This window comes from Nerophis lumbriciformis, linkage group LG02 (genome assembly GCF_033978685.3).
Source record: "Nerophis lumbriciformis linkage group LG02, RoL_Nlum_v2.1, whole genome shotgun sequence".
Classification (NCBI taxonomy): Eukaryota; Metazoa; Chordata; class Actinopteri; order Syngnathiformes; family Syngnathidae; genus Nerophis; species Nerophis lumbriciformis.
Window position 1 is genome coordinate 43386759 of NC_084549.2, and position 24865 is coordinate 43411623.

A 24865-nucleotide genomic window follows, 5' to 3' on the forward strand; every position below is an offset into this window, starting at 1 on the left:
CATGTCACTATATACAGCACACATACTGCTATACACACGCCTAACCAGGCGTTTTTTTCTCTCAAGGAATTGTGAAATAAAATCATGTCTTCAGGAAATCAACACTGTACTGAAGCCCAGAACACTACGCATTTCCCCAGTTTTAGTTTAGAGAACAGGAAAGATTGGCCTGGCCCACTACCATCCCTCTTTATGTTTGTGAACTTTATAGTTTATACATTTAGAGTGATGGGATAATCAAACACTCTAGAAGTCTAGAATGAAAGAGTATATAAGAGAATTGACAGAGTGTGTACCTTCAGTGCTGAATGATCAGAGGCAGAGTTTGGAGTGTCTTCTTTAGCTTGCTTTTCATTTTTATGTACTCACTGTCCACTGTGTCCAGGAACTTGGAACATGTTTTCGTGCCATTTGCCGTTTGACACCCGCTATCATGCTAATTAGCTGCCTGAAAGCGGGTGACCCCACTGTAAAAATAGCCTGCATGTCTTTTAGCACATACGCTGCAATGGTTTTATCAATGTTGTCCTGGCTAGCAGTCCCTTCGTTAAAATCCTTAGGTGGTGGTGGATGTAGAGGTGAAGTGACATCGGAGTCTGTGTCTCTCTTTACTAGCTTCGTCGAAGCAAGGTTGCTTTTGTAGCTGTTTCAGCAGATTTGAATTGCTGTTTTGGGCAGTAGATATGATCTTTGATCCAAGACACAACTTACATTTAACTAAAATGTTCTTTTCTTTGTGCTCGACAAAAGAAAAGTATTGAGAATATCTCCATGTTAAGAAACTCAGCTTCGGCTCCGCTTTGATGTCTTGTTAGTAAGCACAGACACGCCCACACACAGACTCTTCTCTTCCTTGTGACACAGGAAGAATCAGAAGGACGACACCGCAGCTCTCCAATAAAACACACTCAGATCTTCTCAGTTTCTAGCCGATACTATATAAAAAATAACGTAAAATAAAGCATCATGTAGTAACGGTAACTGAGTTACTGAATATAAAAAATAACGCGTTAGACTACTAGTTACCGCCGAAAATACTTTGTAACGCTTTAGTCCCAACACTGATGATACATGGATTTACAACTAGTTGAATGACACCTCTGTCATGACCTGCCACACAAAGAACTACAAATATGCTGACTTGCTTTACGGCATACGTCACTACCCCTTTCCCCATTCGTTAAAAACATGGAAGCCGATGCGAACGCCTGCGTGCCGCCAGAAAACTAAAGGAAGAAGAAAAAGAACGCCTACATGCAATTACTGCTATCAAGGCTTGAGTTCCAAAACAACCAAAGAAACGAAAAGTTTTGTCTGAGGAGACAAAAAAAGAAAAACGGAGCTTAGCTTACCCGTGTCCGGATAAAAAGACAGTCAGGAAGGATTTCCGATTGATGCTGGCTTGGCTCTGCTGGACTAAAGTAACTTTTGATGCTCAAATCAAAACAACAATGCTGCTGTTAGCTATCGGAAATTTGAGAGGTTGCAATAAATATCCACCAGCTTAATAGTTTGCAGTTCCACACTACTTCCTTCAAAAAAACTCTCCCGTCAGTCTTTCTTTGCTTCGGACCTGCATCCGCCCCGATACATTCTTGGTAGTAGCGTCATGTTTGTAGCGCAATCCAAGATCATTAATAGTGTCTGCTATTTAAAATGAGCATAGCCATTACAGTTGTAATATTTGTGCCATCGTGTCAGTTTGACGATATACACACTAGTCCTCATGGGAAATGTGGTCTTCTTCTGGCAAAACACTACCGCTTTGGTCCACTTGCGCCGCCAAAATCAACCAAAACTGAAAGTTCTTAAGTGGGACTTTAAGTTTTGGACTTAAAGGGTACCTATTATGCAAAACCAACTTTTCCTACCTATTGGTACATGTTTTTGTGTATTTGGGATCTGCCTTCCATCATACTTCTTCCTCCAAAGGAGCCATTCGGAATTTTTCCCAATTGTGACGTTTTTCCCAACTGTGACATGAGATGGCCATAAATTGGCTTAAAGAAGGTCTGTAAAACATAATCTGTGCAACTTTTTGACCAAAGAGCCACCTTTACATGTTCTGTTACTTGCTTTCCGTTGTTGTGTAACATGTCTTGTCAGACTCTTATTTTGTATTTCTCTGTATAAAATACTGTTAATCTGCTGAAAAGTCATTAAAAACCCAAACAGTGTGGCTGGTCTGATTTGAGCCCTGCGATGCAGCTGGTGTCTGCCTGCTGCACCGCGACTTGTGGGACGCTTCAATCAAGTCTTTTTTGGCGTGGGGCTTTATTTAGGGGACAATGCAGTTTTTAGCTATGTTTTGTGTTATATTTTAGTTTATGCAACGGTGTATTTCGTTTGGTTGATTATTAGTAGTTTAATTTGTTAGTTATTGAATAATTAGTTTACTATTACTGTACCGTTTTTGTTTGTTTTCTGTGTATTTGTGTTTCCGCCCTTTGTGCTTTAGTTACGGTACATCTCATCTCTGTCTTTTGGTCGTTTTGCTTGTCTGCTTCCGTTTAGAACCTTTTTTTAATTTGCAATTTTGTTCTACTATTAGGTTATTTAGTTGTTATCTTTATTTTGTGGTGAATGACTTAAGCCCTGCTTTTAAAATTGGTTGAGGCAGGCTGCCACCTTCCCCAGTGTCATTAGGCTGGAAAAACGTTCTAACTGTTTCATATTTGATTTTGATTATTTGCACAAGGAGGGAGTCAAGCTTAATATTTGTTTGGCTATTTCCTCTCTGGTTGTCCTGCCGCCATGGTAAGCCATGACTTATTTCTGATGCACAGTTTCATATTGCCTGTTCCAGCCTTTTTGTGTGTTATGTTATGTTACTGATAGTAACATAATCTAGTCAGTGGTGTTTTATCGTTTTGTTTAAAAAAAAAAAAAAAGATTTTGCACAAGTTGCTCACCGCCCCTTTAATGGCAAAGGCTACTTCCTGATTACAGCAACACACTGAAATGGATACATACTCGCAAATGAGACTCAGAAGTAGGGCTGGGCGATATGGCCTTTTATCAATATCTCAATATTTTTAGGCCATGTCGCTATACACGATATATACCTCGATATTTTGTGACTTTTCAAATGATGCTACAAATTAGCAGTGGTGCTACTTATTGTAGCAACGCTTTTGCCACATACTTTACATATAACAGTTGTCTGTTCAACATCTTCCCGCTTGAAGCCAAACCACTGCCAGACGATGGACTCCATGCTGTTTTTCTTGGGAATTAATTCTTCCTCCATTTGTTACCAGATTCGCACCTTCTTTCTCTCGTATTACCACTCGCACCGCTCCGCTTGCATTACAGCTAACTTTACCCATGCTGCTACCTGTCTGCTCCGCGAGAGCGTATGACGTTGCACGCGCGACAGTATGTGACGTATGTAAGAAGGTGCGCTTGTTTTATGTCTCTGTGAGAAGGAGAGACAAGAAAGACTGAGAAGAGCCTGCAGTGTAATGCGCGCAGCTAAAAGCAACTGCGTGAGAACGTATACTCGAATATCACGATATACGGTAGTCATTTTCTATATCGCACAGAGACAAACCCGCGATATATTGAGTATATTCGATATATCGCCCAGCCCTACTCAGAAGTGTAAGAAAACAAGATATAACAACTGGACAGCACTGTTATTATCAGTTCAGTGTTAAATGTTTAATTAAAAAAAACAAAAAAGTGATTTTCTTATCAAACTAATACGGTGGAGTACCGATACCGATTGCCAGGCAGCGGGAATTGGTACCGTATCGGTTCAAATGTGAACGTTACCCATCCCTTAATGCCCGCTACTAGGGTCCTTAGACCCTCTTTATTTGCTTCAGTATACTTGTTTCAAACATTTTAATATTAGCATTGTAAAAAATAATATCTTGTTTGTTATTTTGTGTTAATATTTTCAACATTTACACCGTTTTTATAGTTAAGTGTTTTCTCTTAGGACTGTAATCTATTTGTGTAGGGGGATTTTCCGGGGGTGCTGGGTGTCATCCATTGTCTAATTAGCAATATTGGTCATGATATACTTATGTGCATGGAAACTTTATGGACCAAAAGTGAGCACAAAAAAAAATACAAATTAAGAAATACAAATTAACATAATTCTCTCGCCTCTATTTTTTTGTTGTTGTTGTTTTTGATGTCACAAGCAAGATGGAGCCACCTTTCAGTGCTTTTATAGGGAAGGGATTGAGAAGTATCCAATAAGACCAGCAAAAGTTGCAAAATGTGTTGCTAGTTGCTTTTTTTTTAAAGACAACCTAGACGGGTCTGAGTACTTGATAAATAGTGACTAAGTTAGCAACACAGATCCCTCCTGCTACATCTTATTCTCTGGCAGAGCGGGCGCGTATAAGCGCATGTAAAGTCTCAATGAATGAATGACAGAGTGCTTCAATGACATTTTAAAGCAAACATTTTTCTGGCCGCTTCAAATTCCATCCATCCATCCATTTTCTGCCGCTTGTCCCTTTCGGGGTCGCGGGGGGTGCTGGAGCCTATCTCTGCTGCATTCGGGCGGAAGGCGGGGTACACCTTGGACAAGTCGCCACCTCATCGCAGGGCCAACACAGACAGATAGACAACATTCACACTCACATTCACACACTAGGGCCAATAGTGTTGCCAATCAACCTATCCCCAGGTGCATCAAATTCATTCCTAATAAAAAATATAATGGCTGATTTCCAATCTGTTTTTAGTGGCTCTCGAGGCATACAGCTTGTTTAGAAAGGCAGAAGGTACTAGGTTTGGATCCGGTTCTGAGTTATGGTTATTTTTCACAAAAAAACCATTTATTTCACATTAATTCATTTGAGTACAAAATATGCATCAAATTAAATTCAAGTTTGATTAAAAAATTCTGAAAATTGTTTTACATGAAAAATTGTTTAAAGGCCTACTGAAACCCACTACTACCGACCACGCAGTCTGATAGTTTATATATCAATGATGAAATCTTAACATTGCAACACATGCCAATACGGCCGGGTTAGCTTACTAAAGTACAATTTTAAATTTTGTGCAAAATATCCTGCTGAAAACGTCTCGGTATGATGACGCCTGTGCGTGACTTCACGGATTGTAGAGGACATTTTGGGACAGCATGGTGGCCAGCTATTAAGTCGTCTGTTTTCATCGCAAAATTTCACAGTATTCTGGACATCTGTGTTGGTGAATCTTTTGTAATTGGTTCAATGAACAATGGAGACAGCAAAGAAGAAAGCTGTAGGTGGGAAGCGGTGTATTGAGGGCGGCTGCAGCAACACAAACACAGCCGGTGTTTCATTGTTTACATTCCCGAAAGATGACAGTCAAGCTTTACCATTGGCCTGTGGAGAACTGGGACAACAGAGACTCTTACCAGGAGGACTTTGAGTTGGATACGCAGACGCGGTACCGTGAGTACGCATGCAGCTGCGGCTTCCAAACATTTGATTGATTGCCCATACGTGCGTGCCGCTATGTGCATGTCACGTACGTAACTTTGGAGACTTTGGGGAAATATATGTACTGTATGAACTTTGGGGAGGTGAACGGTACTTTGGGCTGTGGGATTGAGTGTGTTGTGCAGGTGTTTGAGTTGTATTGGCGGGTTATATGGACGAGAGGGGGGAGGTGTTTGTTATGCGGGATTCATTTGTGGCATATTAAATACAAGCCTGGTTGTGTTGTGGCTAATAGAGTATATATATGTCTTGTGTTTATTTACTGTTTTAGTCATTCCCAGCTGAATATCAGGTCCCACCCGCCTCTCACAGCATCTTCCCTATCTGAATCGCTCCCACTGCCCTCTAGTCCTTCACTCTCACTTTCCTCATCCACAAATCTTTCATCCTCGTTCAAATTAATGGGGAAATCGTGGCTTTCTCGGTCCGAATCGCTCTCGCTGCTGGTGGCCATGATTGTAAACAATGTGCAGATGTGAGGAGCTCCACAACCTGTGACGTCACGCTACTCGTCTGCTACTTCCGGTACAGGCAAGGCTTTTTTATCAGCAACCAAAAGTTGCAAACTTTATCGTCGATGTTCTCTATTAAATCCTTTCAGCAAAAATATGGCAATATCGCGAAATGATCAAGTATGACACATAGAATGGACCTGCTATCCCCGTTTAAATAAGAAAATCGCATTTCAGTAGGCCTTTGAATACATTTGTGATGGGAGCCTCCAAAAAAATAAAATTTGGCTTAGGGCGCCTGGAGGCTCTGACCTTATGGATCGCTTACAAATAGAAACACAGGCCAAATGTAATCTATATGATCAATATAATTTAAAAAATCCCAAAAAATAGAGTATAAATTGGTAAACATTTGAATTATTCGAATTCTGCTACCAGTGATTGTTTCTTGGTAAAATTATCCATCCGTCCATCCATTTTCTACCGCTTATTCCCTTCGGGGTCGCGGGGGGCGCTGGAGCCTATCTCAGCTACAATCGGGCGGAAGGCGGGCTACACCCTGGACAAGTCGCCACCTCATCGCAGGGCCAACACAGATAGACAGACAACATTCACACTCACATTCACACACTAGGGCCAATTTAGTGTTGCCAATCAACCTATCCCCAGGTGCATGTCTTTGGAGGTGGGAGGAAGCCGGAGTACCCGGAGGGAACCCACGCAGTCAAGGGGAGAACATGCAAACTCCACACAGAAAGATCCCGAGACCGGGATTGAACTCACGACTACTCAGGACCTTCGTATTGTGAGGCAGACGCACTAACCCCTCTGCACCGTGCTGCCTTGGTAAAATTAGTCATTACTAAAAAAGAAAAACAAAATGGCTTTTGAACAACTCTTTGAGTCACATCTGGACTCTCTTGTGAACATATCGTATCGTACAAGCGAACAAGCAATCTGAGCAATGTTCATTACAGTGTGTTGGGACAAGAAATTAGAGGTAATTAGAGGTAAAATTAAAGGTAAAAAAAATCCAAGAGTGAGTGCTACTGAATAGTTTTCCAGCTTTGTGTGTAGACGGTGGCATGAGCGCCACATACTGTATTCTTATCACGAATCAGACAGTAATAAGAAATGACCAGAGGAAAAGAGTCCTGTTTAGTTCTTGTGGTTTGGAGAGAAAAGGCGAGAGAAAGATGGCTAACCAGCTCAACCGTCGCTGCAGGCCACTGATCTGCCGTGGCTGCTTCCTTGTTCCTGACAGCAGTCGCCACAAGATTAATGACCTTCCTGTTTTCAGCTCCAGTATCTCTCACAGTCTTTGAAGTGTACTCCAAAACATTACTGGATACATTGTTGGTATGCATGCATTAACCTTTGCTTTTTGACTGAAAATATCATCACTGTTCTTCCCATTGCACCAGCACTTATCTGTCACCTCCTCACTTCCTCTACCAGCAGTGCTCTTAAAACTTTGCTGGCTTTTCGACTGTGGAACGAACCTGTGACCTAAACTGCTAGTAAGCCAGTGTGTGTCGTGATTATATGACGTTGCACTGGCATAAACACTCTGAGCATGATTTACTAAAGGTTTGCGTGTACTAAAGCGCATGCAAACTTGATAGCACACGCAAAGCTCACCTACTAAACGTGTGCAAAGTGGACTGCATCTGTTGAAGGGGAACTGCACTTTTTTTGGAATTTTTCCTATCGTTCACAATCATTATGAAAGACATAACAATGGATGTATTTTTTTTTAATGCATTGTAAATATTAAATACATGCGATCAGAAGTCCGCTTACAATGGAGCCTATAGGAGTCGCTCTATTCTGCCTATAAAAGCCCCTAAAAAAACATCCAAACACCTCCATTAGTGTCACGGCGCGGGCTCGAACCTTCTTTTCATTGGCAGCAAGTTCTACCAGTAACTCAGTTGGCAGCATGCCAGGACACGCCCCTACTTGCGCTGGGTGCTTCACGCCCACGCAACGGCGAAGCTGCAGACAATCAGCAATCCGCGCACCTGAGACTAATCAAGACAAGCAGCATAAAGACCAGCGGACCCATGGTGCCTACGCCAGAACGTAGTTCACTCTTTGCAGTAAGCATCCCGTCTCTGGCTTCCCTCCCGCGTACTTACTCTCTCTCCTTGTCTTCCTTGTTTCCTGCGTCTCAAGTCCTTTGTGCTCCCTGCAGTGTCCTTCCTGTTCCCCGTGATCGAGTTGTGTATCTCAACTTCCCTCTGGATTTTGGACTGCCTCCCTCGATCCTCGACCCCTGTTTGGACACGGACCTTGTTGCCTCTCTGCAGCCTCCGACCACTTGCCTGCCCACGGACTACCTCTATGCCTCGCCCCTCTGGACTGACGAAGGATTCATCCAACACGCACTTCAACAAACCCTGGTAACATTTACATTATTAATTCTACACATCGTCTTGCACCAAACACTTAGAGTAGCATACCCCGCCCACACAGTCATCAAAGGTTGCAATAAACCTGTTAACCTGATCCTCCTTGTGGTGTCATCTCCTTCCCCTGCTGTATGTAACAATTAGGGTTTTATATTCATGATGTAAGTATATATGTAATGTAGTAGCAGGCACATTTTTAATAACATTTAATATTTACATATTTTGATCATTTTAAGGAAACGCGGCACATTCATTTCAAAAACGCACAATGATGTTTGCTCCCCCCCCCCCCCCAAATCACTGATTATGACTCACTGCAGACATCATGAGAGCCAACAAACATAATAAAACATCACTTACTGTACAATATCTGCTGTCATTAGGATACCGACTGATATAATCTTGTTATATTCCTGTTCAGATAAAGAATGACTCATAATCCTCACGTAGAAAAAAAGGGGGGTGTAGCCAAGCGTCTTTTTGTGTCGTTCTCGTTATTCACGGGTCTATATTAGCTGTGAAAGTGTACAAACTTGTCAAAATACGCCCTCATTCTTCTACTATCCAGATGAGAGGCATAATTTATGATCTACAATAAACTTTCTCGAGCATAGGAAACGAAGAAGCTGCTTATGCGATGATGTCAACATTGGCATACCCGCTAGTGATCACAGCGCCGCTATAAATAGTTTGTGTGTGTTAGTGCTTATAATAATAATATCACTAATACTTGGTTAATATTCAAGTCACGAAATGTAAATGGAGTAATTTTGCCGCTTTTGGATGTTTTTTCATTGGGTTTAATGGACGAATTAAAAGGACCTCCCATTGGCTCCTCTTTTATTTACGTTTATTTACGAGTTACAATGCATAGAAAAAAATACATCCGTCGTCATGTCTTTCATAATGATTGTGAACGATAGGAAAAATTCCAAAAAAAGTGTAGTTCCCCTTTAAATGAGCAAAATAAGGCATGCAATCCATTGTGTGCCTGTGTTTTCATAAATATACAAAATATACTGTATGCTGATCATCAAAATGCCCACAATATTGGGAGGAGCAAATGCAAATATAATTGTTTTGTAAATTGTAAATGTGATTTATCAAGACTCATCCCTATTTGAGCACTATTTGGTGTTTTATTTAGCCACAAGGATGTTCAAACTGACAGTTCCACACACGGTTGCAGGATCAGTGCTCGCGCTGCACAGACAGAAGATGGACAGACGAGTATCCTCTGTCACATGTACAGGTATGTGTCAACATATTGGACGGTCAGAAAGAAAGAAATATTAGACATATCGTCGATTCAGTAATTTCGTTTTATCATTTTATAGTTGCTGGATGACTTATAGGGCTGATTATAATGAATTCACTTGATGCATTTTGGTGTCTGCTGGCATTTTTTTTCAAATGTTGTTTTTTTGTTTTATTAATTTAGGAAATATATTATAATATATCACCAAAATGAAAAGACGTCTTTCATTCTGCATTTTCATGCGTTTTAGTTATTCTAAGCGAATGCACTGATGATGGAAAAGGTGTTTCAAATTATAGATGTGTGCTGCTGGTTCAACACATTGAACCAGCAGCTGGTTCAATGTGTTGAAGATAATATTAACTTATTTGGGAGGTATAGCTCGGTTGGTAGAGCGGCCGTGCCAGCAACTTGAGGGTTGCAGGTTCGATCCCCGCTTCCGCCATCCTAGTCACTGCCGTTGTGTCCTTGGGCAAGACACTTTACCCACCTGCTCCCAGTGCCACCCACACTGGTTTAAATGTAACTTAGATATTGGGTTTCACAATGTAAAGCGCTTTGAGTCACTTGAGAAAAAGTGCTATATAAAATTATATAGCACTTCACTTCACTTCACTTCACACAGGTAGGAACATGATAACATGAATGTGCAGAAAAATTATCAAGTGTCTCCCTGGTAAAAGACCCGTATGCGTGCAAAATCCTCACTTAAATAAGACATACTTGCCAACCTTGAGACCTCCAATTTCGGGAGGTGGGGGCTGGGGTGGGGCGGGGTGGGGCGGGGCGTGGTTGGGGTCGTGTTTAAGAGGGGAGGAGTATATTTACAGCTAGAATTCACCAACTCGAGTATTTCATATATTATATATATATATATATATATATATATATATATATATATATATATATATATATATATATATATATATATATATATACATATATATATGTATGAAATACTTGACTTTCAGTGAATTCTAGCTATATATATATTTATTTATTTTATTATATATATAAATAAAAGAAATACTTGAATTTCAGTGTTCATTTATTTACACATATACACACACATAACACTCATCTACTCATTGTTGTACTTGAAAGTACAATGCAATACAATTCCGGGGCAATGGCACCTATCAAATACACAGTAATGAAAACACAGTTGTTCTACTAACTGTACTGTGTGTTATGAGAGTAGAGAATGTGTGTGTGTGGCCCTTTAATAGGTGACAGCATGTGAGGTGAGTGACGTCAGTGAGTGTGTGGGCGAGAGAAGAGAGGGAACGGGGTAGCATGAGTACGGGGAGGGACTCGTTGGTTTTGTGTTGGATTGGCTGTGTGCAAGCAATCAATAAAGCAAGATTTGCAACTAATCGCTGGACTCATCATTCACCCTAAAGTCGTCCGCTGTGGAGACCCAGGTGAAGGGTGTTGCCCCGAGCATACATCGGCCCTGGAGAATTGTCTCCCCTGCGCTCTTCGACTACGGTCTCGTTCTTCTGCTTCGTCTCCTTGTGTGCGCACACTGGACTCAGGTCCGCATGGAGCTGGAGGGGGCGTGGCCTCCAGCTCCGGCTGAATTCCGGGAGATTTTCGGGAGAACATTTCTTCCGGGAGGTTTTCGGGAGAGGCGCTGAATTTCGGGAGTCTCCCGGAAAATACGGGAGGGTTTGCAAGTATGAAATAAGATGGTCTGCACCACTTTTCAATTGCACAGGGAGTGTTAGTAAATCACACGCAACACGCCCACTCATAGTACACGTTATTTTATATTTTGCACACGCTGTTTAGTACGTGGTATTTGGATTTTAGTAAATCCGGCCCTCTATGCGGTTGTCCAAGGCAGGGTTCTCAAACTGAGGAATGTGTACCACATGTGGTACTCCAAAGGATCTTTTGATTAAAGTACTGTATTTTTTGGACTGCAAAAAAATCCTTTCATTTTCCTAAAAATCGACAGTGCGCCTTATAACGTAGTGCGCCTAATGTATTTATTAATTCTGGTTGTGCTTACTGACCTTGATGTCATAAGCTGGCATGTTGTGAAGTGTTTGCAATTTCAAAGATGCGGAGGACCTCAGGCAGGGTGCAGGCAAGATGATTCTTTACTTCAAAGCGTGTGTCGAGTAATGGAGGGGGAACTTCCGCGAAACGCGTATCGAGGTTTGCTTCATTTAGGGGAGGAGCCGGAAATGATGACGTGCGAAGCCTCGGTGCCGAGTTGTACCATGTGACTGTTTCGAACGTGGTTCAGATTTGCCGGGAGATTCGACAACTCATAAACCGCCCAAGCTCCATTGAAAATGTGAGCTTTTGAGACTTGTGGTCAGTTCGGAATATGGAAAGAGGATAAAAATATATTTTTTGAATGCCGCAAACGACAAACTTGATATCCATTTAATAAACATTAAACCACCTTGTATCATTGCTATTTAAGTGTATTTCTGGTCTTGTCACCCCCTCCCGGGCAGGAGAGCAACACGGCAATGCGGCTGGATCAAAAGAAACGTCGGAGACGCTTTGCTGAACAAAAAGTTGCTTTATTACAAGCGAGCGTCATTAAACAGGTCTGCAGTACCCGAAGGTGCCTAGGTCAAAACAATGGAGGACTCCTAACTGGAGAAGCCAAACCATCAGTTTTTATATTCCTCCTTTCTGTCTCTGGGTGTGTGTGTTAAGTTAGGAGAACGCATCCTGATCATGAAAGGAGATGTTCGTGTGTAAGTGTCTGGAAAACAACTGCCTTATGTCATAACTCAAATGTTGGTGTTGAGCTAGACAGGTAGTCTTTTCTCAAGGATATGGTTATCACTTTTGCATTGCAAAGCCCCAATTAGAGCCTCTTTTCCTACGAGAAGTGATCCAATTCACCTGCGAATGTCAAACTAAGGGGCCTTAACTTATGTGCTCAAACTAAAATACCACTATTTACTTGAACTTGGTGGTTTGCTTTCTCCAAGATGAATTTGAACATTCACCATATGTAGAACATAATATGAGTTAATTAATTCACTTCCCTGTCAACAGAATGTTGGTAGCACAATGGTTCACGTATTCACCTTTTATCCTACAAGACGTGGGTTCGATTCTTGGCAACGTCAGATCTCAAATGTGTTTATCACTGTAAACATTACATTTGTTAAAGTAAAGCATTATGTATTTATTATTTTTAACCAGCTACCAGCTAAAAAGAAATAAAAAATCCCCTAAAACAAAAAATGAACTAAATCTCCTCTGTTCTGTACATCATTGTCCAAGTTGCATTATATTGTCATCTTCCTCTTTATGCCATTTCCTCAAGGTGACAGAAAAACATTATACAGCCTGCCTTATCATATGATTCTACCATGTTGGCAAAATACAAACACACAATATATGTACATGTACAACACATAAAAAACATATTTTATTATACAAACCCCGTTTCCATATGAGTTGGGAAATTGTATTAGATGTAAATATAAACGGAATACAATGATTTGCAAATCATTTTCAACCCATATTCAGTTGAATATGCTACAAAGACAACATATTTGATGTTGAAACTGATAAAACATTTTTTTTTGCAAATAATCATTAACTTTAGAATTTGATGCCAGCAACACGTGACAAAGAAGTTGGGAAAGGTGGCAAGAAATACTGATAAAGTTGAGGAATGCTCATCAAACACTTATTTGGAACATCCCACAGGTGTGCAGGCTAATTGGGAACAGGTGGGTGCCATGATTGGGTATAAAAGTAGATTCCATGAAATGCTCAGTCATTCACAAACAAGGATGGGGCGAGGGTCACCACTTTGTCAACAAATGCGTGAGCAAATTGTTGAACAGTTTAAGAAAAACCTTTCTCAACCAGCTATTGCAAGGAATTTAGAGATTTCACCATCTACGGTCCGTAATATCATCAAAGGGTTCAGAGAATCTGGAGAAATCACTGCACGTAAGCAGCTAAGCCCGTGACCTTGGATCCCTCAGGCTGTACTGCATCAACAAGCGACATCAGTGTGTAAAGGATGTCACCACATGGGCTCAGGAACACTTCAGAAAACCACTGTCAGTAACTACAGTTGGTCGCTACATCTGTAAGTGCAAGTTAAAACTCTCCTATGCAAGGCGAAAACCGTTTATCAACAACACCCAGAAACGCCGTCGGCTTCGCTGGGCCTGAGCTCATCTAAGATGGACTGATACAAAGTGGAAAAGTGTTTTGTGGTCTGACGAGTCCACATTTCCAATTGTTTTTGGAAACTGTGGACGTCGTGTCCTCCGGACCAAAGAGGAAAAGAACCATCCGGATTGTTATAGGCGCAAAGTTGAAAAGCCAGCATCTGTGATGGTATGGGGGTGTATTAGTGCCCAAGACACGGGTAACTTACACATCTGTGAAGCGCCATTAATGCTGAAAGGTACATACAGGTTTTGGAGCAACATATGTTGCCATCCAAGCAACGTTACCATGGACGCCCCTGCTTATTTCAGCAAGACAATGCCAAGCCACGTGTTACATCAATGTGGCTTCATAGTAAAAGAGTGCGGGTACTAGACTGGCCTACCTGTAGTCCAGACCTGTCTCCCATTGAAAATGTGTGGCGCATTATGAAGCCTAAAATACCACAAGGGAGACCCCCGAACTGTTGAACAACTTAAGCTGTACATCAAGCAAGAATGGGAAAGAATTCTACCTGAGAAGCTTAAAAAATGTGTCTCCTCAGTTCCCAAACATTTACTGAGTGTTGTTAAAAGGAAAGGCCATGTAACACAATGGTGAACATGCCCTTTCCCAACTACTTTGGCAAGTGTTGCAGCCATGAAATTCTAAGTTAATTATTATTTGCAAAAAAAAATAAAGTATATGAGTTTGAACATCAAATATCTTGTCTTTGTAGTGCATTCAATTGAATATGGGTTGAAAAGGATTTGCAAATCATTGTATTCCGTTTATATTTACATCTAGCACAATTTCCCAACTCATATGGAAACGGGGTGTGTATTTGTTGATTTACCAAGCAAAACCATTTTGTCAAACATTTATTGTCATTTCCAAGAGCCATAATAGACGCAACATTTCAATGCATCACACATTCAGTGGTAAAGATGCGGCTGTTTGTAATTATACATTTGACCAGCAGGAGGAGTCTTGTGCCGAAGCATGCGTTGTCGCTTTGAGAAATTTTCGAGCCAATTGGCTGAAATGGTTCAATGCCTCATGAGGCTTCATCTGACCATCACTAATACAACGCAACATAACATAAACTGGATGCTGGTTTAGCGTGGCATGAAGATAGCAGAGTGAAAAAAACCTACGTAGTGTGAAACAAACAACAAAACCAACAAACAAACCGTCGTCTGTAGCGAACAATGGGCCAGCAACTAAAACAAGGAAAACACCAGAATATAAAGGGGAGTGATTAGGGGCAAAACCAGGTGAGGACGCTAATCAATAAACAGAGAGCAGGTGTGGCCAATCAACCAACTAGCAACAAGAAAACGTAACCAAGGGAGCATTGAAAAACCTAACAGGCTACTAAACTAAGGAGAATAATACACAGACTCTAAGCTGGTGTGACAAATCATAACACTTGAAGCTATTTTATTTGGTACATGGTGTAATGATAAGTGTGACTAGTAGATGGCAGTCACACATAAGATATTCGTGTGGACTGCAGGTTGATGCCTGTTCAATAAATGACTCAAGCAAATACTAGATTAGCAAGCAATCCCAAAACTTTTAATGTTTCATTGAGAATATAGAACATTACAAATAGCGCTCAAATATCTGTCAAAATGTATTAGTACTACTTTGGTAAGCTACGAAGCCACACCGCTTGATGGAATACGGAGCATTACGGCTACCGTAGTCAGACCATTTACCATGAATTGATTAACGTGGACCCCGACTTAAACAAGTTGAAAAACTTATTCGGGTGTTACAATTTAGTGGTCAATTGTACGGAATATGTACTGTACTGTGCAATCTACTAATAAAAGTTTCAATCAATCAATCAAAAGACATACTATGCTTCAACTTACAGTTATTATTATGGTGTGTGTATAAGGACCCCAAAATGGCACCTATTAGGAGACATATTATCTGCCGTTTTGTTTCGCAATATTATGCAAAACCAACTTTTCTTATCTATTCATCCCGCTGCTATGTATTTAGGATCTGCATAAGTCCCGAAAATTTAGTGAATAAGCTTCTTCTTTTTCTCTATCCTCTTGTTGTGAGGCATTCATCCTCCACCCTTGCCATTTCTTAAACAAAGTTATAAATAAATACAGTTGCGTACAGTTCTACCTTGATCTGTCAGCACACTCGCTATTGAAGCGCTAAACATTACAGCAAAGATGACAGGGAGAAGACACTGTCAAAGTGGAGGCACGTAAATAAGACTGCCCACAAAACGGCACATTCTGAAGCAACGGTCAGAAAGTAATTTGAAGTAGATCTGTAAAACATCATCTATTCAACATTTTGACCAAATAACCGCCATTACATGTTATGTAGACCACAAGGACGTGTTTTAAATGTAGAAAAAACATCATAATATATAATATAATCCGGTGCACTTCTTATATGAAAATAGACGTGAATAGACCCGCTCATCGGCAGTGCGCCTTACAATCTGGTGCGCACTATCGCCTGAAAAATACGGTGCAGTGTTATTTTCCTATATTCAAACTGTGTAATGTTACCAGTGACGTGCAGTCACTAGAGGCAGGTGAGGCGCCGCCTCACCTGCCATCATGGAAAGAAAAAAAATGTAAAAAGAAAACTAATTAATTAAATTGTTATATGTATCCAGTGATTATACTATAAAGTTATTTTCCATTTAACTTCACCAGTTTTCGATTATTTTTATTCAAAATCGCTGAATTTTCACATTTGCCGTTCAAATACTGAGAAGAGACGGTGTGGTGATCAGCAGCCAGTTGAGGCACGTCACTCAGTTGTGCCTCAACATGGATTGCGGACTCGGCTAACTGCTGGCCTGCTGTGCAGTGAGACCGTATTGCTATATGAATTATATTATACATTTCCATAGTTTAGTTAGCTGAGGTATATAATGTACAGTGTATTTTGTCAACAACTGTATGTGTGTAACGTATTTCTTGTGCTGAGCAATCATAAAACTGCTGCGAAGACGCACTGTGTGAGGCTCGCAGTAATCCCGCCTCCTGGTGCCGGTTAATGCACCCCCGCGCAGAGTGCACCCCCCGACGGGAGCACCACACCAACCAAAAGCCCACACCCAAGCCCTCCACGTGCAAGACCGAATCCACCCAAAAAAAGTCACTTAACAAGAAGCCAAAAAGTGCAAAAACAACAATACTCGCGCCGGAGGAGCCGTGAACGACTGCAGGGACACAACATTAGGTACACCTGCAGACTGCAGCACAGATTTCATATTTCATTTATTCACAACTCCTCCAACACGAACACCACTGTTCCCGCACTTATAAGTAAAGGTAAGACCATAATAAGTTTTTTTTAATTAAATGTGCTTTTTTGTGTGCTACAGTTTGTATGTGTAAAGTTAAAGTTAAGCTAAAGTGCCAATGATTGTCACACACACACTAGGTGTGGTGAAATGTGTCCTCTGCATTTGACCCATCCTCTTCTTCACCCCCTGAGAGGTGAGGGGAGCAGTGGGCAGCAGCGGCACCGCGCCCGGGAATAATTTTTGGTGATTTAACCCCCAATTCCAACCCTTGATGCTGAGTGCCAAGCAGGGAAGAATGCTAGTATGAGCTTTTAAACATAACCCGTTAACTGCTGCCAATCAAATGGTGAATAAGATACTCTTTAGGGTTCATATGTTTGTAAATCTGACTGTGATGAAGTCAGTGCCTCACCAGCCATCAACCTCACCGCACGTCACTGAATGTTACAGTGGTCAAAAATATGAACTATACTTGTTTAATAAAACTTCTGTCTTTTTTAAAAACAAATAATTAGGCCTACTGCGCTACTTTATTTGAATGTGGGTCATTATGGTGGGACTTGGAGAGCCAAGTTTTTTTGAGGTGGTTCATGGTGAAACAAGTTTGAGAACCTCTGGTCTGGGCGAGCGTTCACTTCAGTAGCTGATCATCATCGTGGTTGTCGTGCACTGCAGGTGTTTGCATGTTCTACTTTGTTGGACTAAAATGATGTCATGGATAAAATTGTTTCTGCTTAACTTTTATTCAGTGTGACTAAACATGTCCTTTGTAATAGTTTTAGTTCGGTTTAGCAGCATCACAGCTGCGTCCATGTAAAAGCCCAAATAGCATTACTTCGAACTCCATCACTGTGTCAGATTTACGACCAAAATTCCAAAACGACCTAACCATTTAAGTTTATATTGTAGCCATACCTTTCCCCCAAGGATATAGTCTCTTTTTTTTATTTTATATTTTTGCCCATTTATTGTGTTTTGTTTACTTTTTCAATTAATGCCGAAGTAGGACCGTCATTTTGAATTGGCTTCACTGCAATAGGATTTATCAAACACTTTTATTTCCCCTTGGACATATCAACCTATTTTTTTTTACCTTTTCACATGAACATCATCCGGATTATAAACACTTGACTATTGATCTGGATTGTAGTTGTCATTGTTCTCTTTTTGTTTATTCTTCATATGTAATTATTATTAGTAAATACAGTTTTTGCATCATTTGTAAAACCCATCCATCCATCCATTTTCTACCGCTTGTCCCTTATGGAGGTGCTGGAGCATCTTTCCGTGTTTATTTAAGTCCTGTGTCAATTTCCACTGCCCGCAGAACGTAACTGACATGCCGTTGCAGTCCCGCATTCCAGCTCTAAATATACGCAGAGCTTCTATTTTTTTCCGGACGCCGCAACAGATCCGTTTAACTCAGCTAAAATCTGACAGTAAGTCGTGCACAAACGCAAACTTGTGTTATCTAGTTTAATTTCAAAATAAAATACTCCATCTTCAAGGCAGATAGTATTTTACACTTTCAAAGGTCCTAATGGGCAACGACTAGAATATTTTGGTAACGGTACCAAAATTATTTCGATACTTTTCGGTACTTTTCTAAATAAAGAGTGTAGTGGATGTCTCTTATGGGCATCCGTAGTTGTGTACGTGTGTTCGGGGCATGCGCAGTTGGTTCAGTAAAGTCTACACCACTGAAGTGGACAGCCGTGTGTGTGTCACTGATTTCTACAAAGAGGACCACAAAAAATTGCATTACTGGCTTTATTTCAACAAAAAATCTGAGGGTGCATTAAACATATGTTTCTTATTGCAATTTAATCCTTAAATAACATAGTGAACATACTAGATAACTTGTCTTTTATTAGTAAGTAAGCAAACAAAGGCTCCTAATTTATTCTGCTAACATATGCAGTAACATATTGTGTCACTTTCCATTCTATTATTTTGTCAAGATTATTAAGGACAAGTGGTAGAAAATTAATTAATAATGTACTTGTTTATTTACTGTTAATATCTGGTTAGTTTCTCTTTTAACATGTTCTATCTACACTTTTGTAAAAATGTAATAATCTCTTATTCTTCTGTTGATGCTTTAAAATAGTTTGGGATGATACCACACATTTGGGTATCAATCCGATACCAAGTCGTTACAGGATCATATTCAGAGTCCTCATGTGTCCAGGAACGTATTTCCTGAGTTTATAAACATAACATAAATTTGAAAAAAACAAACATAAAATATTGTGATGCCAAAAAATGTTGACGTAATCATAGAAGTATCGACTAGAATCGCTCCTGTACTTGGTATCATTACAGTGGGTGTTAGGTGTAGATCCACCAATGGCGTTTGTTTACATTTTGACGCAGGTAAACTACGGTGTGTAGTGAAGCATGTTTAGTTATTCCTCATCCTGCAGGGATGATACTTGTAAGAAACGTACTTTATTTGTCGCCATGGAGGCGATGATTAGTGATTTAGAAGTAGCTAAAACACTGCAGACTGAGATGGACGTTAGCCGCTAGCTAGCCATGTCTTAAAGCACCTCTTCCTGAGGGCGTTTCAGTGTTATAACTTCACCTTTATCGTTACTTTTTAAGCCAAAATGCGTCCATTCTCCCTTTTCTGTCTACACACTGTGTCTGTTTGTAGGTACTCTGTGATTGTGCGCTGCCGAACATGTTCGTCGCGGACCGGTACTTTTCAGAGGCGGTATAGTACCGAATATGATTCATTAGTATCGCGGTACTATACTAATACCGGTATACCGTACAACCCTAGCGGCGACGAACATGAACTTGTCAAAGGTTTTTCGACTTAATTTCGTCTTGTTGACACAAATGGATGAGGACCTGCTGATTATGGAGGTCCAAAATTAAAGAATAATGTACAGGCATATCCCAGGCAGCTCAATGGGGATATACGGGCCTGTGTCAAATACCAGCTGTATACGGAGAGCGGGAGAGCAGAGGACTGGTTGTGTGACACCCTCGCCAGGGATGATGTCGCTGTCGTATTGTTGCTTGCTACAAAAAAATAAATTGGCAGGACCGAGTTTTATTTGCTTCTGCTTCTCTGGAAGGACAGAATAAACGTTTTGTGGTCTGCTTTAATACTATCTCCCTTGTCACGGGATTATTCGCGAGATCTTGTAAAAATGTGCCCTATTTTACTGCACGACGGAGCCGCAAAAGAACGGCGGTGGGGATTGCTAGACGGTAAAGCCGGTCCGCGGCTTTTCCGCATTCAGTGGAAATTTGGGGTTATGCTCTCACTCAGGCTCCTGTAGTCAAATCTACTTCTTGTCGCTAAGAGTAATAGAAATGACTCTCTGCAAAATATCCTTTTCAAACCTTTTAAATTGCAGTATTTTATGACAACTTTTTCACCCCCTGGGAGGTGAGGGAAGCAGTGAGCAGCAGCGGTGGCCGCGCCCGGGAATCATTTTTGGTGATTTAACCCCCAATTCCAACCCTTGATGCTGAGTGCCAAGCAGGGAGGTAATGGGTCCCATTTTTACAGTCTTTGGTATGACTCGGCCGGGGTTTGAACTCACAACCTACCGATCTCAGAGCAGACACTGTGTGACAATCATTGGTACTTTAACTTTAACTTTAATACAGTAAACCCTTATTTATTGCTCTTATTTGGTTCTGGGACTGGCCGTTTGCCGCCAAGTAGTAATTGTTATAGCTCAGGGTTCAGGAACCTTTTTGGCTGAGAGAGCCATGAAAGCCAAATATTTTAAAATGTATTGAGAGCCATATCATATTTTTTAACACTGAATACAACTAGATGCGGGCAGCACGGTGGAAGAGGGGTTAGTGCATCTGCCTCACAATACGAAGGTCCGGGGTTCGATCCTGCGCTCGGGATCTTTCTGGGTGGAGTTTGCATGTTCTCCCCGTGACTGCGTGGGTTCCCTCCGGGTACTCCGCCTTCCTCCAAAGACATGCACCTGGGGATAGGTTGATTGGCAACACTAAATTGGCCCTCGTGTGTGAATGTGAGTGTGAATGTTGTCTGTCTATCTGTGTTGGCCCTGTGATGAGGTGGCAACTTGTCCAGGGTGTACACCGCCTTCCGCCCTCTTCAGCTGAGATAGGCTCCAGCGACCCCCCGCGACCCCAAAAAGGGACAAGTGGTAGAAAATGGATGGATGGATGGACAACTAAATGCGTGCATTTTTAAGTGAGACCAACATTTTTAGAATATAATAAGTCTCTAATTATTTTTAATAACATTGTTATTTCTTGAACAGGTGCGGTACAAACAGATGGATGGATTCAAATGCATGAGAATGTTTTATATTTTGAACGTTATTTTTAACATCGTGATTACCGGCGTAATTATTCATTACTTATCATGTTAAGCAATGTCAGCTAAGATTTATCTGAGAGCCACATCTGGCTCGAGAGCCATAGGTTCCCTACCCCTGTTATAGCTAAAGGCTTTAGGACTTTCTAAATAGTTTTTTTTTACATTAGGAAAGCCCTTTAGACATGAAAAAACACCCACATAGTCACTCTTACAAGTTGCAAACTTGGAAACTTGATATTAAAGGCTGCAATGGGGCTTCAAACACAATTTTGTTTGGGGCCCCTAAAAGGCTTGGGCTGGCCCAGATTGTAGTGTTGCAAAATGATTTATACAAAAAAAATCTCCTATTTCCTGTTCGCTGAGTCACTATCCTGTAGTTTGTACTTTATGAAACACAAAGACTGGAAGGTGGAAGAAAAATGACACGAAAGACAGGAAGACAAAGCAAAAGTGAGAGCGATCAACAACTGCTTTCCTGTAAGTCATGTGACAATGTAGGCGTCAGTAAACACACCTCCTTTCTCTCTCTCTCTCTCTCTCTCCCTCTCTCTGTATCAATTTCATGTTATTATTTTTCTTATACTCATGGAGTCTTTCATCAAAATGTTTCCCTGGAAATTACAAAAAGTGTTGCACTTTCTAAAGCACTGCACATTACAGCTGCTGTGACATGCATTGATGCACTTCCGATCGTTCTTCGATCACCAAGAAGCTTTGTGACTCAGAGAAATAGGACACACAAGGAGATGGACAACAACAACATTAAGGTTTAATGTATTATTAGTTTGGACTTGTTCAGTGTTTGTCAAGTCTATGAAAACATTATGAAGCGCATTAGAATTTCCAAAGATGAGGTATGTGCACAGGGACTTTGGGGGCAGATGCTCAAGCCAGAGCCATCGCCAAAATTATTGATCAAATTATTATGATAAAAAAATCACAGCAGGATGGTATTTAGCAGAGGTGGGACCAAGTCATTGTTTTGCAAGTCACAAGTAAGTCTCAAGTCTTTGCCCTCAAGTCTCGAGTCAAGTCCCGAGTCAAGACAGGCAAGTCCCGAGTCAAGTCCAGAGTCAAGACTGGAAAGTCTCAAGTCAAGTCCCAAGTCCTGCATTTTGAGTTTCGAGTCCTTTCAAGTCCTTTTAACCACAGACTAATATATTTACACAGATTGTGTATGCTTTTAAAACGCTGTATTTATTTATTAAAACAAGTGCATTTGAAATTGCAGGGAAAAAATAGTGCTGACATTGCACTTCATAATAGCACTATTAACCAGTCATTTTAAACATTTAACTCATTCCTTTACAGAATAAACACATTTGCAAAAACAAGTGCAACTGTACTTATTTGCACAAAAGTGTTAACATTGTATTTCCATGGCATATCACATTGTAACTAGTTCCACAGCAGTTTCTATCCTGTTCTTATCTTATCTCATTGATCTCATCTCATACTGTATATGTGTTGATGTGTGCGTACACATGAAAAACACAACAAATACATGAACATAACAATGAACAGAGTTGTACTTTTTAGATGTCAGGAGCCTATGCAATATGTACACATATTCTTAATATGGTATACATTTTAACTGACCTTTATTTGACTATGTTTGTCTTTTTGTAGGTGGCTAAAATACGCGGTGCTGCTGACCGCCGTCTAACGTTACGTTACTGTGTGTGATACATTGACTAACGTAACGTTATGTGTAGGTACCTCATGCAACCCTGCTTAAAAAAAATCACTTGACAAAAAGTATGAATAATGTAGCGAACTGCAGTGGACGCAACAGATTGCCGCGTTTGCAATGACGTTATAACCATAGACATCTTATAAGTAGACGCAGCATTGGCTGCTGTGACGCAAGCAATTTGGCCACCATCTTGAAGTGGTGATGAGGAGTCGGCGAGCAGCCTAAACTGACAGTTGACAGGTAGAAAACAAAGATGGTGTTCAGCGTTTTCCTGCTCAAATGAGCGGACTGTTGAAAATAGGAATCGGGGGATTACTTTTCACAAGTAAGATTTAACATTAACGTACTATTGGATGTATTTTGTGAAAAGAATATTACCACAGAGTTGAGAAGGAGCAAAGATCTTCAATATTTGTATGTGAAAATCACAAATAAATCTTCAGGGGGAGGATGACCCTCCTACAGGGGTTTGGTTTACAAACTTTCGGCCCCACCTAAAACAAAATTCACCAGCCGCCACTGATTATGATGCATTCTCATTTTAGGCAAAGTATAAGACAATACTTTCTTAACAGTATAATTGTAACCAGGAATAAGTCTTCAAGTAACAATATTCAAATACTAACATTTTTGGGTAAGACAGAATTTGGTTTTATTCTGAATGCAGTGAAACTGATTGGTGGTTTTAGCTGACATAAAGACTTTCAGGTGTTTATATATGTTTATGTTTAAGTATTTGGCAGACGCTTTTATCCAAAGTGACATACATAAAAAATACATATAAAACAATCACTGTAAACATTATCATTTAAGGGAAGAATGTTATACAAAATATCAACACAAAGTGTCAAGATAGAATAAACTCTCTGCTGCTGCTGCAACAGAGATACAGTCTATAAGATATATATATCTAATGTATTCATACATTCTTTATGTAGGATATACGCATGTATATATAACCTAATCATATTGTTTCCTGAATTTAAAAATAGCTGACCATTTTTTTCCCCCTTCTCTGGGATTATATTACCAGTTTTGATCTCGGACGTCTGGTCACTTATAGCATATAAGAATATTCTATTACTGTTAAGCAAACTATGAATAATAAAACACGGCGAAACATGTCGTATGACAAAATAGCGCTTGAAAATCAGTGGTATTCAGTGAGGTAAGATGAATTAAATGCGCCGACAGTTCATTGCTCCTGCCAAATAAATTGCACTTGAAGTGGATCACCACTCCAAGATGGCTGCCCCGTGTCTCGTCAGCGCCAGTAGGCAGTAGCGCTCGATGCTGCGTCTACTTATAAGATGTCTATGGTTATAGCGTTAGCAGTGAGTTTACAGCCTCACTGATTTAACTACACAGTAAATAAAAGACACGTTACTTAGCCAATAAACGTTATCTTACATTCAAAACGTATCCTTCTTTGTGCATCTTCAAATGTTGAACGAAGTTGGAAGTTGTTGCTTCTTCACATTATAGGCCGCAGCGGATAACGTTTATATCCCACTTTTCATCGTAAAAGATTATCAAGCAGATAAATTTGCTCCACTAACCTTTTTCAACCGTGACACGATGTGACCGTACAATGTTGAAGGTGCGTATTGTGAGAGGTGCGGAAGTCCAGAAGGGGCAAAGCAGGCACAGAGGTCTGTGGGCAAGCAAGAAGTCAAGGGCAGGAGCGAGGCGTCAGAGTCCGTGTCCAGGCGAGAGGTCGAGATCCAGGAAAGCAGCAAGAAGACCAGAGAGAATACGGGGAGACGAAACACACAGCTCGAATCCAGGGAACAAAGAGGAACTACGGAATGACGACAT

At 40.7% G+C, this 24865-nt stretch overlaps 1 protein-coding gene across 1 annotated transcript in view; it reads left to right on the forward strand.

The window, feature by feature from the left end:
* The first annotated feature begins 8298 nt into the window (after positions 1-8298).
* sertad2b (SERTA domain containing 2b) overlaps positions 8299-24865 on the forward strand; it is an 89227-nt gene continuing 72660 nt past the window's right edge. The window contains exons 1-2 of the mRNA XM_061963368.2: positions 8299-8310; positions 9467-9571. Coding sequence (XP_061819352.1) covers positions 9564-9571 — 8 coding nt within the window. The 5' untranslated portion in view covers positions 8299-8310; positions 9467-9563. The remainder of the gene's footprint in view (positions 8311-9466; positions 9572-24865) is intronic.